We start from the raw sequence: 12,975 nt of genomic DNA on the forward strand, positions 1-12,975 counted from the left end.
TGAGACTCCAGTTCAACTAAAAAAAGTTTTAGCTTGAAGGTCGAGGCTTGGGTAAATTTAAAATATATATATATATATATATATATATATATATATATAAGCTCGATAAGGCTCAACGAATTTTTGAGCTAAATATCACTATACTTGAGCTCGACTCATTTACTAAATAAGTTGGCTCAAATAGGATTCAAACCGAATTTTTTTAAACTTTTTTCGAATTGAGTTCGAACAGCTTGCAAGCCGGCTCGAACTCGATTTGAGCCAAAATTTTCAAACTTTTTTCCAGCCAAGCTCGAACAGCTCGTATGCCCATTCAACTCATTTAGACCCCTAGATAGGGACTTGAATATGGATATATTATCAAGTTATAAATGTATTTACTACTAGATTATGCTTTGATGTGCAATCTTTTTTTTTTTTTTTTTTTTTTAGAAATATGATTCATTAATAATAAAATCAAGTATTACAAATACTCAATTAAACCGGACATAGAACTTAATATCATAATTAATAGAAAGTTTGTTTATCCTTCAATAATAAAAGAATTATTTTATTCTTTTTTATTCTTTTGAATAATAAAACTAAAACTAAAACTAAAAGAAATAATATTGAATTTTTCCGCTTGAAAATAACATTAGCCGATATAAATCTTTATAATAGCAATTAGTCTTTTAATTTATTTGGACGACAAAATAATTTCTCCAGATATTCTATACATGGATTGCTTTTCCAAAAACTTATTGGGTATGACGTACACGGATGAGTTTAAGCTACTATGTGTTAATAGCATTAATGGAGTAACAGGCCGCACTACGAGGCTCTATTGATTGAAGATACACATCAGTAAAACAAGATTTAAATTCTTCAATCAAATAAAATCAAATATTATACATTTTAATAGCAAACCTTCACAAAGAAGGAACCAAATCATCATAGAAAAAGGACAAAAGAACTCTAAACATGGAGGCAAAGCAACAATAACAAAAAAAAAAACAAAGAAAAGTAGGAGGCTACCGCTGATTAACAATGGCAGTCCAAAATAAAAGCTAGAGTTAGATAAACCAGAGAGAAAAGAGGAAGAAAAAACCCAAAACTAAAAAACTTACAATCTCTTTGCTTTATTGGGCTAGATTACGTTTCAACCTCCTCTCATATTTGAAAAAAAAAAAAATTATGGAAAAAAGTATACATCTACACACTAAAATATAATCTAATGGTAAATGCATATACGATCTGCTAATGGATATAAGTTCAAATCCCCTCCCCAATACTAAAAAAAGTGTACATCTATGAAATATCCTTTGTAAAACAAATCTAATGGGAAAGAAAATAAAACAAAACAAAACCCAATGGGCTAAAAAGACCCTGGGTTTAATTATTATAAGTTACAACCTAACTCATCGAAATGGCTTAACTAATTTTGTCTAAGCCCATTAACTTAAAAATGCAGTGGCCCAAGTGGAATGAGTCCAATTAACCACAGAACTTGGTTTTACCAGAATCTAATACTCCACTCTTTAGCTAACTTAGCATTAAAGAAAGGAATTAATAATGAGGACTGATGGCTACCAAACTTTCTATTTACTCTTCACTTCATAAAAATATTTGAATATTAATCTTTGCTTTTGACCTCTGTATAATATCTAACTTTCTCTAATAACAAATAACTACCTCAGAAATTTCTTGTTATGACTCCTAACTTTCTAAATAATTATGGAACTAAAAATCTTATGTTCATATCAAGAAGTCTAAAGTCTCTTTCAACAACTTCCCTTTATAAAATGAACTATATATACAACAAAAAGAGCCTCTCCATCATTGCATGAAAATTAGGATTTCACCCACTTTCCTACTATGGCTTCCCATTGTTCTACAAAGTGTTTGCAATTCTTACTTTTACTTCTTCTTTCTCAAACTGCTTTCTCTGGCCAAATTATAACCACTCTACCTGGCTTTTCTGGTGATTTGCCCTTCAAACTTGAGACTGGGTATGTATTTGCTTTTTTTTTTTTTATTTGGATGTGAGTCTAATAATCAAATGTCTATCTCATATCATAAAAGATTCAGAGTCTTAGAGTTTCGGAAACTAATAATACAATAATTAAAAGATTATTTAGCAATATAAAATATATCCAAACTTTGATAACTTTTTCGATAATACAAAAAACAAAAAATTTAAACTCTGGTAATTCATTCTTCTTCAAAGAAATTTCAATTTATCAAAATGGTAAGCATTATTTGCTTTGAATTTAACTTTTTTTTTCCTTCTCGTATTTGCAGTTACACAAGTGTGGGAGATATTGAGTTCTTCTACTACTTTGTTCACTCAGAAAATAACCCAGCTGCTGATCCTCTTCTTCTCTACCTCAATGGAGGCCCTGGTTGCTCAGGCTTGAATGGATTTTTTTACCAAATAGGTATATGTGTACTTTCTTTGTTTATTTAACAAAATTTTTTACTTTTCAAGAGAAAAAAAACAAAATTTATATACTCATGATAGTATAGTTGGTAAATAGCTGCAAATCACCTTTGACTCATTAGAAAGTGGACTTTTAGTTAGAGCTAAAAATTTTCATTTCATGACAATTTACAATGGTTTTTATAGCCAATGACTAAGCTATATAGTTAGAACTGGACAATAATTGGTATAACAGGCCAAACTGAATCAAACTGATTGGTTCGGTTCAATTTAAAAAGTTACTTCGGTTTCAGTTTTAATTGAAAAATGAATTTCTTTTTTTTTTTTTTTTTTGTATAATTTGGTTAATTAAACTGATTTAACTAAAAAAGAATCAAATTGAACCAAACTGATATGATTTGATTAAATTCTACAAACAACTCAGTTCAATTTATTATTTATACAAAAATTTGATTTCTAATGGTTCGATTTTGTTGGAATTGAACCAACAAAAAGCCATCCCTAGACAGTAACAAATTCTTTTTACGTAGATAGTTAATTTTGTTTCTTTTAGTGGGCTCCCTGAATTAAATGTTAAATTATTATTAATATCAGGTGTTGTTTCTTATATTTGAATCTTTACATGTTTCTAATTCTATATTAGGCCCATTAAAATTTGATATCCATAACTACACTGGAGGCTTACCAAAATTGGTATATGAACCAGCTGCTTGGTCAAAGGTACAAAATCTGAAATCAAATAACTTAACTAATGCTTAAGTTACTTAATTACAAAATTAATTAACTAATTAATTATGGTTTCCAGACTTCCAATATTTTGTTTCTGGATTCACCTGTTGGGACTGGTTTCTCCTATGCAACCACAGCAGATGCTTGGAATACAACAGACACAAAATCAGCAGAACAAGCCTATAATTTTCTAAGAAAAGTTAGTCTTCTTTTATGTATTTTTTGGAATAATTTTTGCCTCTTTTATATAGTTTTTTCATCTGTTTATCATTCGAAATACGATACAGTGGTTGATCGATCACCGGCATTTCGAACAAATCCAGTCTATCTTGGTAGTGATTCATTGCTCTTGATATAATAAAAGATTAAATACACATAATTTTGAACAAAATAATTCTTAAAGAATGACGAGTAAAAATAGAAGGTGTGATAAAGAATATTTTATTATTTCATCCATCTACTATAATCTATCATTTAAAGTCTTTACACGGTAATTTAACTAAATTATTCATTTTCTCACCTAATTACTTTAATTTCAATAATTCTATCTTCATATTCTACTCCTAAAGTTAAGAAAAAGAAAAAGAAAGATGATAAAGTTGGAAAAGTCAATTATGGATTAAGAAAAAGAAATATATTGTTTAGTCCTTCGAAAAGTCAATTATTTATAACTTTTTGTCTAAAGTATTTGGATTTTGACAATTAATTACAAAGAAAAAAGTCAAAAAGAAAAAACTTTCCTATGTCAACATAACTACCATTATGCCGGTGCTTTGCACCGGTTTTCTAAAACTATGGTTTTTTTTATAAATTTTAATTCCAATTAGTTTTTTCAAAAATTAATTTGAATAATGAAAGCTTTTAATATTAAATTCAAGATTAATTCTCATACTTACGAGAGTTTAAAATCTAAAAATATTTAAATGTTAAAAGTAAAAAATATATATATAAAGTTCTTGCAAATCTAACTATCTGTTTATCCTTAATTTTTCATCTAAAAAGTTTAAAGTTACGATATTTATTTTTTCCGTTGCATAAACTTTAATTTCAGGCTTTTTTTTAATAAAAAATTAAACTATTAGTACAAATATTTGAAAAAAAGATTAATTTGCAGCTGAATTAAAATCGACAGTTTATATAAAAGGTTTTTACACCATTCGACAAAAGGAACTAAGTTCTAAAGTGATATCATATAATTTTCCTATAATAACAAATATAAAAAAATGATTATATATAAATATTTAAAATGATAGCAATAATTTTAATTGGTTATGCAAATAACAAAAATGTAAAATATTATACTTAAGCTTTTCTCCAGCAATACTATCTTCGTATTCGTAAAATCTCAACTATTGTTGAAAAACACATCTCACAATCGTGATACCCTCACTTTTATTTTTCAATCATCTTTATTTGTATTCAAATTTTCAATTATATCATACTTTTCATTTGTATTTGATAGTTTACGGCTACAAAAATATGTCAAATAATCTCTAAAAAAAAGAGACAAAAAAAAGTTTGAGTAAGAACTATTTACCCCATTAGTGACCATAGTTGAAATACATTAAATTCCGAACTTTTAAGAAAAAACGAATAATATGTTTAAAATAAGAGACCAATATACTTTTGTCAAAAATATATAAAAATATAGTGATACAACTTTTATTTATATATATAGTATTTTTAAGAAAGTTAAAGTGTTTTAGTAAGCAATTTAAAATTTTAAAAAAAAAAGTGCATTACTCATTTTAAAAAAAAAAATTAAATGGAAACACTAATAAAACTATACAAATAATCAAATCAAATATTAAAAACATTAATACACTAATAAAATATTGAAATGTTTTTGTAACTTCACAATTTTAAAGCCATTAATACACGGAAACGTTTGTTATTAAACTTTATCATTTTTTAAAAAATTAATAATTAATAATAATTACTTAAAGTCATTAATACATTAAATAACCAAATCAAATCAAACAAAAAACACTAATTCAAAATAAATCCAAACCAAAACAATATTAAGTAATCAAATCAAACCAAATCAAAAACAGTAAATCAAAATAAATTCAAACTAGACCAATATATTAATACATTGAATAATCAAACCAGAAACACTAATTCTAAATAAATGCAAACTATGCCACGTGGAAGACTATTTAGAGGGATATGCCATATATCAAATTAAAATGCCAAGTGGACATGTCACATGTCAATTTTCTAGAAAAAATGCTTGCTTTATATATATATATATATATATTGATTAATTCACAATTTTCTTAAAGTCCATCTTTTCAAAAAGCTCCTCAAATCTCTCATATTTTCCTTTTATTTAAAAGGTTTTGGAAGGTGTGTTGAATCATTAAAATCATTTTAATTCAAGAATATTACTATATGCTGATACATTTCTAAAACAATAGAAGCTGATAGCTTATTAGATCAAATCTCAAGGGGCAAACAGTATTTAACTCTTAGGGAGTAAATAATTTTTTGTCCCAAATATTAACAATATGCTTGTATTTGTCTTCCTAATTGTCAATTTTCATCATGTTCTTGTGAAGAACATGGATATCAACATTAACAAACACAAACCGCCAAAAATGTTTTCTACATCATTTTCATTTTTTTTTTTTTTAACATTTTGATCTCTATTTTGAATTTAAACTTCCACATCTACTATAACTTACAACTAAGTTAAATATACATACCCTTTACTCTCCTTTCTCAATCATCAAACTTTCTTTAACCATCATCTACACCTTCTATAACAAAAATATATAATTATTCAACATTACTCAGAATTCAAACAAAGAAGCACTTCAAATTAGCAAGTTCATCATGGAGATTATATCAGAACCCATCAAGATCATAATTAAGGCTACAGATTTTTACAGCAAGTGCATGGAGGAGTGCGTTGTTAAGGTAGGTTACATGATTGGACGGTGTTCTTTCTTGATTGTCAATCTACAGACTTTTAGATTGGTACTTTGACGAAGATTTATTGAACTTTAAGAAGAAAATGTTCTGGTATTTCTTGATTTTTTTTTTTTTTATCCAAAAAGGAATGGTACTTCGGTTTGAACCCTTGATGCTGCCAAGAACTTATTTAGGATTTCAGATTTTTTTTTTATTTTTTTAATTAAAGAGAAAAGAAATGGAGGTATTATTATTATTAATTTTTTTTACATATACTTTTTTTTGTACCTTCTATTTCCTCATATGCACTTAAAATTATAACATATATTGTAACAATTAATTAGTTCTTTCAATGGGATGAGTTCTTTATTTTTCTTCAGTTTTTGAGATATTATTCATTAGAACTTATTTTTAAGATAATGTATTTTTCCAAAGTGCTTGTGGGTCCCGTATATATATAGCACAACCCAAGAGGGGGTAAATTGAGTTTTCTTAAAACAGATATAAATTTTAGAATTTTAAAACAGAATATAGAATTCTAAGTGCAGCGGAAAAACAAAGAACTCGTGAGAATATAATATGAATTAGAACGTTCTCACAATGTTCTATCTATAAAGAATAGAAAGACTATGTAAAGTGCAGCTATTAATTAGAACTGCTTCACAATGTCTTATTCAATATAAGAACTTTTTTATGACGGAAAACTATTGTATTTAGAACTTCCTCATAAAGTTTAGAAAAACATATAAGACTATGTAAGAGACAGTTATTGAAAATAGAACTACTTCACAGAGCCTTAACTAGGTTTAGAAAACAGATTAGAAACCCAAGTAGTGAAATATACTGTAAATAGAAGAACAGCTAGAACTTGGTATATTCACTTATCAGAATTCCAGAGTTCTAATATTCAGAGAAGATAAGGCTTATTCCAGTTTTTAGAACATCTGAATCATTAACAAGTTTAGCATTTCTCAAATATAAACAGAAGTGTAATAAAAGCAGTATCAAACAAACTTCAGAAATTAAAAGATCAACACGGTGATTTATAGTGGTTCGGCACTAACTCGCCTACATTCACTCCCCAAGACTCATCTTGAGATCCTCAACTATGTTATCTCTTTTCAAGGGTAAGAGACAAACCAACAGTATAAGGCAATAGATCAACACCTAGGTCTACCCTTTTTCCCACTAGATTTTCCAAACGTTCTAGTTAACCTCAACCCTTTCTGTTTTTGGCAAAGTACAGAAATTCAATTCAAGACATTAGAATCTCACACAAGGAGAAGGTCGTTTGATAACCTCTTTCACAATAACTTCTAACCTAAGCTATTACACACAAGTTTATCAAATAAAAACTTGTCTACTATAGATTACAAAATCTAAATGGACAGAAAGAAATGTACATTTAAGCACAGAAAAAACAGTTTATCAGACTAGAAAATCGTTTAAAACACAAAATCATTTTTCAAAAGTAGTTAATCAAAATTCTTTTCTCTTTAAAGATAAAAACGTGAAGTATAAAGACGAAAAGAAAAATGGGGGGAAGAGAGTAAGTTTTGAGAGATAAAGATGTGATCAATGAGAGAATGCTCTTAAAACGAAAACTCTTACTTTCCTCATAGCTGGTGAAATCTCCTTTTTATAGAGAGCTTCGTGTCTCTTGCTTTTGGAAAGTGGATATTCCATTTTGAAATCAGAATACTTGCTTTCCTTATTTAGAAGATACGAAAATCTTTGTTACCAAAAATTTATTTTATCATTTTTGGTAAGAGAATAAAAGACGATTTTACTTTCCTTAAATAAAAAGATTTTCGGCAGTATTTTTATTTGGGAAATATTTTTCGAATAAGATACTACTTACTAAAAACGAGAAGATACAATCTTCCTTCGTTTTAGGTAAGAAAATAAATTGAAATTCTTTAGATCTTCAAAAGATATTTCCGAAAAGTAAAGTGTATGATTTTATTATCAAAAACATTAGAGACGTAATCTCTTTAGTTTTAGGAAATTAAATCATTTCGATTTTAAAGAATATTTTTCAAAAACAAATAAAAGAATTTATTTTGAAAAAAAAATAATTTCCGAAAAATATTTTTGTTGAGAGAAAAATTAATTTATGTGCTCATATATGAATTTTCTCTCTATCCTACAAAGTATCCTAAATACCTAATCACTAGGGTCTTCAGATTATCTTCACACACTATGGATTTTGTAGGACTTGCCTTGTACGATTTCTTTGCATAAGAATTCTGCATAAAATAATATTAGCACAAATAACATAATTTAAATTTATTTGTTTTGTTTTAATTATCAAAATTCGAGATTAGAAAATGACCCTTGAGCCAACAATCTCCCCCTTTTTGATGATGACAAAACCAATAAATTTAGTAAACATAAAAGCATGTGCTCCCCCTAAATTTTATGCATATCATGCCAAATGATCTTAATATAAAGCAAATTAGAACATGTATTTTGCTCCCCCTGAATAGATGCAATAAAACTATTTTGTAAAAATTAGAACTAGGGAGACCTTTTAGAAACTGATTTTAGAACTAGCAAAAAATAGGCAAGATATTCTAAATTCTAATAATCAGAGCATAGATATTAGAACTAGCAAAGATAGACAAGATATTCTAAGTTCTAATAAACAGAACATATGGCCAGAGCAAAAAGGATAGAAACTGATATTAGAAATAGAATAAAAGATCTTATGTCCAACCTGCAGAACAGTCGTTAGAATAAGAATCTAAGTTCTAAAAACACTCAGCTTATCATATAGAAAATATAGCTCACTAAAATAGACCATATAGAACACAATAAACACACATATTAGAAAATATGAACACACAGATAAACACTAAGATATAAGTACTTTGGTTACCAAGTACGTACCAAAGTATTCGAAGTACCATCAAAATACCTGCGTTCTCCCCCTTTTTGTCATCATACAAAAGGGTTAGACAAAATCAGAGCAAAATAAAGAAAAATAAACAGAATTCCAAAAACATAACCTACAAAAGATAAAGCAAAATATATTGTTCAGAACATATAAAACAAATTAGAAAGGCTTGGGGTTAGTTCTAAGCCTCTTAGAACTTCTCAAATTTTGAGCTGGAGCAGTTTCAGAAGAGCTTTCAGGACGTTTAGAAGATGGATGCAGTGGAGGCTTTCTTCCATGAGTTCTATGTTTGCCCGCAGTGTGCCTGACCCTCTTTGGTTTCTCTGAGGTAGGAGTGTAGGGTGTGCCTTTAACTCTTAGAGTAGCTAATTTTCTTTCATTCACATCTTTCATCCTTTCCAAGGTCTTAATAAGAGACTGATTCTGTCCAATCACAGTCTTGCAATGTTGTATTGCCTCATCAAGTTCCTTGTTGTGTTCTTCTATTAGCTCTCTCTCCAACCTTCCTGGCATAACCTCCCTACTCCTTTGAGCTGATAACAACTCTGATTCTTTCTCTATTTTGACCTCAGTAGATTTCTCTTCATCGCTTATCTCTAGCTTTTCTGTCTCCGCATCACTGACTTCCTCTACTTTCTTTCCTTTTTCCATCTTTTCAGACTCCTTCTTTTCTGTCATCTTTTCTTTTTCTAATTCTGCTTCTCTCTCAGCAGCAGTCTCTTTTTCTGTCTCCCCTTTTTTTTTTCTTCTTCTAATTTTTCTTCTTCTTCAGCTTCTTCGTCTAACTTCTTTTCATCTTCTTCTGCTTTCTCTTCTGACTTCTTTTCTTCTTCTTCTACTTCTTCCTTCTTTTCTCCTTCTTCTGTTTCTCCTAACTTCCCTTTTCCTTTGTCTTCTCTCTTCTTCTTTTTCTCAGTCTATTCTTGTGACATCCTACTGAGTCGAGTCTTTTCATAGAGTCGAGTTGAGTCGGGCCGAACCAAACCCGGTTGGGGTAGAATGGGTTTATAAGTGGACTTACTTGAATGAGAGAAAAAGATCAAAGTATAAGGGTTAGGATTTACTTGCACTAAAAGATCAAGCTTGGGTATTAAGTTGTAACCTGTTGACAATTGAGGTACCATTTAGTAAGTTTTACATAAAATCCCTTGATATTTTGATGGCCTACCCGTGATAATCATTTCACTTTCCCATTTTCATCTTTATCTTCATCTTCTTCATCTCCTTCCTTTCCTTTCCTTTCTCCATCCATTTTCATGGTAGTTAAGCATTAAGGCAACCTCTATTTTCTCCAAGTAAGTAGAATTTCTTGAAGCTTTATGTTATTCAACCTCTAGTTGAGTTATATTATAGATAAGTTATAAGAATTCTGATGTGTATAGGAGAAGTGAGTTCAAAGATTGTAGAAAAAGGAAGCTAAAGAAGAGCTCAAGCTTTTTGGAGTAAAGGTTTGATATCTCTTGTCATTTACCATTTTCTTTGCATGAGAACTTGTGTGGTGTGTTGATAATGAGACAATATATTGCTTAATGTTGAGTGAGAGGACTGGAAATGGTGAGAAAACATGGGATGAACTGAACAAATGAAGTAGATATTGAGTTATGCTGAAACAGGTTTTGCTGGAAAACGAACCAGTGACTTCACCTTGATTTTGACCCTATTTAATGATGGAATTAGGAAGTTTCATAAAGAGTTATTTGTTCCTCTATGTGTTATCTTTACATGGGTTTTTGAATCACCCAAATCGGAGTTATATATTGAGAGATATGACCAAAAGAGTACAGACTGCGCAGGCTGGAAAACACGTTGCGCGCTCGCGAATTTCATTTACGCGCTCGCGACTTTCACCTGAAAACTCTCTGACTCTCATTTGGTGCTTTACGCGCTCGCGACTTTCATTGCGTGCTCGTGAATTTGGCCTGGGAACTCACTGACTCTCATTTTTGCATCTCGCGCTCACGACTTTGCAAGGGGCGCTCGCGACTTGTGTTTTCATGCACTTTTGGACTTCATTTTCTATGCAATTGTATTCCTTTGCTCAACTTGTATGCCTCCAATCATTTTAAAACAAAAATACAACATTAGAACATGTATCAAAACAACATCCAAGCATGCAAATGATGTGAAATCAAGTAAACATTATGATTTATGAAGTTATGAAACCATTAATATGATGTTGTATTATACTATTGACATACCAACATTATGCTCCATTGAGGTTAGGTAGAAACCATGTAGATAAGGCTATGTCGCGACATAGGATAGCAGATCTGCACCCCATACAGTTTGGTACTCCGGCTATAGGCCGTTGAGTGGATATGATTATATATGGGCCATAGCAGCCAAGCATACAGTTTCATCCAGTTTCATACAGTTTTTCTTATCACTTCGGTTTCACTATAACCTTATGGAGCCATACAGATATCTTGACTTAGCATTGCATGAATCATACAGTATAATAAACAGAAATAAAGACCATCAAGGTAAACTGAAAGTATCATGATATGTGTGCCATATGTGTTTACATGATTCTTTCTACACATGTATGTGCTTAATTGTTTCTTTTTATGTTGAGATATCCACTGAGCTTTATTTGCTCAGCTAGTTACCTGTTTAACTCGCAGGTTTTGAGACTGGACCGTAGAGAGTCAGCTTACAACTGCTGCAGTTCATCTGTAGAAGACTCAGTCTTCAGGGTAGCTACTCATTTTGATATGTATCTTTTGTCTATCCTTTTTATGGCATGTACAGGGCACACAGTTGGGCCCATTCCATTTTGAAACTAGTATCATGTCTTGTAAATATTAAGTACATTATTAATGTAAACAACATCAGCATGTTATTATATTCAATATACATTGTGATATCAGCATGTCAGGACATAAAGTCAACCAGTTTGTAACGTCTCGGCTCGGTTTATTCGGGTTTATGGGTGGACCGGGAAGGGATGTTACAATTCTTTTCTTTCCTTTTCTTTCTCAATCTTTTCTTTCTCTTTCTTTACTTTTTCAATCTCTCCTGTCTCTTTCCTTTCTTTCTCAGCTTCCTCTTTTCCCTTCGCTTTCTTTTTTCTTCCCTTTTCTTCTTTCTCCTTCTTTTCTTCTCCTTCTTCATCTTTCATTTTTAGTGACCCACTGTCCAGCTTTGAAACACTAACGCCATCACTTTCCCTTAAATCAACATCAAGAAACTCAAACATTGGTGTAAGAATCATTCTGTAGGGCAACTTCTTTGGGTTGTTCTGCATCTTGTCAAAAACAATATGGCATAGATTGAGGGGTTTCTTCTCAACTATGTGACACATTATGCACAGCTCAACTTGGTTCACATATGTGAGTGAGGCACTCTTGGGATAAATGTAATGTACAATAAGTTTGTACAGCCATTTCATATTATCAGTCAGGTTTGAACATTCTATTGTACCCTCCTTGTCTACAGAACCCTTTTTCACAATCTTCTTAACAAATTCTTCCTTTTTATAATCACTAACCCTAGAAACATCCTTGATCTTTGTCACCCTAGACCGAGTATTTGGCACATCAAAAATTTTTCCCAAATCAGTGTAAGATAATGCTTTGGTCTCACCCTCAAGTTTAAAGAGATCGACTCTGTTCCATTAACTCTCAGAGAACCGTAGAACTCTTTAACTAAGCTTTCATAACACAGTCTGTTCAGAGACATAAAACTCATCCAGCCTTGAAACTCAAAGAGTTCCTTGAAACTCAAAGAGTTCCTTGAAATCAAACTCATTGCTACCAAAAAATTTCCAATCAATCACATATGAGCGCATAAGAGGATATGGAGAAAGGACAGATTTACCTTTGTCGCGTGCCCTAACTGCTTGTTTCTTTGAAGTAGCAGTTTCGGTTTTTACTTTCTCTGGTTCCTCTTCTTGCTTTTTCTGCTTTGACTCTTTTTGTTCATATTTCTTTGAAAGCTTTTTCAGGAGTTGAAGCTCTTGCTCAGTTAGAGAGTCGGATAAGGAGTTGGAGCAAGTTCTCTTCTAATTGAG

At 30.5% G+C, this 12,975-nt stretch overlaps 1 protein-coding gene across 2 annotated transcripts; it reads left to right on the forward strand.

Moving 5' to 3' along the window:
• The first annotated feature begins 1,762 nt into the window (after positions 1-1,762).
• LOC149495421 (serine carboxypeptidase-like 18) lies at positions 1,763-11,945 on the forward strand. Of its 2 annotated transcripts, XM_089722268.1 has the most exons (7): positions 1,763-1,988; positions 2,281-2,417; positions 3,063-3,139; positions 3,225-3,347; positions 3,436-3,480; positions 5,948-6,070; positions 11,588-11,945. In XM_089722268.1, exons 1-7 carry the CDS (start codon positions 1,855-1,857, stop codon positions 11,741-11,743), a joined length of 795 nt encoding a protein of 264 aa, XP_089578394.1. In that variant the 5' UTR covers positions 1,763-1,854; the 3' UTR covers positions 11,744-11,945. The 2 variants fall into 2 exon arrangements, with proteins under 2 accessions (XP_089578394.1, XP_089578395.1); XM_089722269.1 differs by lacking the exon at positions 3,436-3,480 and having other exon boundaries at positions 1,764-1,988.
• Positions 11,946-12,975: the final 1,030 nt, after the last annotated feature.

This window comes from Jatropha curcas, chromosome 6 (assembly GCF_041381405.1).
Source record: "Jatropha curcas cultivar XTBG-Jc1 chromosome 6, XTBG_Jcur_1.0, whole genome shotgun sequence".
Classification (NCBI taxonomy): domain Eukaryota; kingdom Viridiplantae; phylum Streptophyta; class Magnoliopsida; order Malpighiales; family Euphorbiaceae; genus Jatropha; species Jatropha curcas.

What these genes read in the sequence shown, in the direction of transcription:
- LOC149495421 (XM_089722268.1), top strand. Translation starts at nt 1,855, where the DNA reads ATGGCTTCCCATTGTTCTACAAAGTGTTTGCAATTCTTACTTTTACTT. An exon ending in AACCAGCTGCTTGGTCAAAG is followed by an intron (nt 3,140 to 3,224) that starts GTACAAAATCTG and finishes TATGGTTTCCAG; the next exon opens with ACTTCCAATATTTTGTTTCT. An exon ending in TGGAGGAGTGCGTTGTTAAG is followed by an intron (nt 6,071 to 11,587) that starts GTAGGTTACATG and finishes TTTAACTCGCAG; the next exon opens with GTTTTGAGACTGGACCGTAG.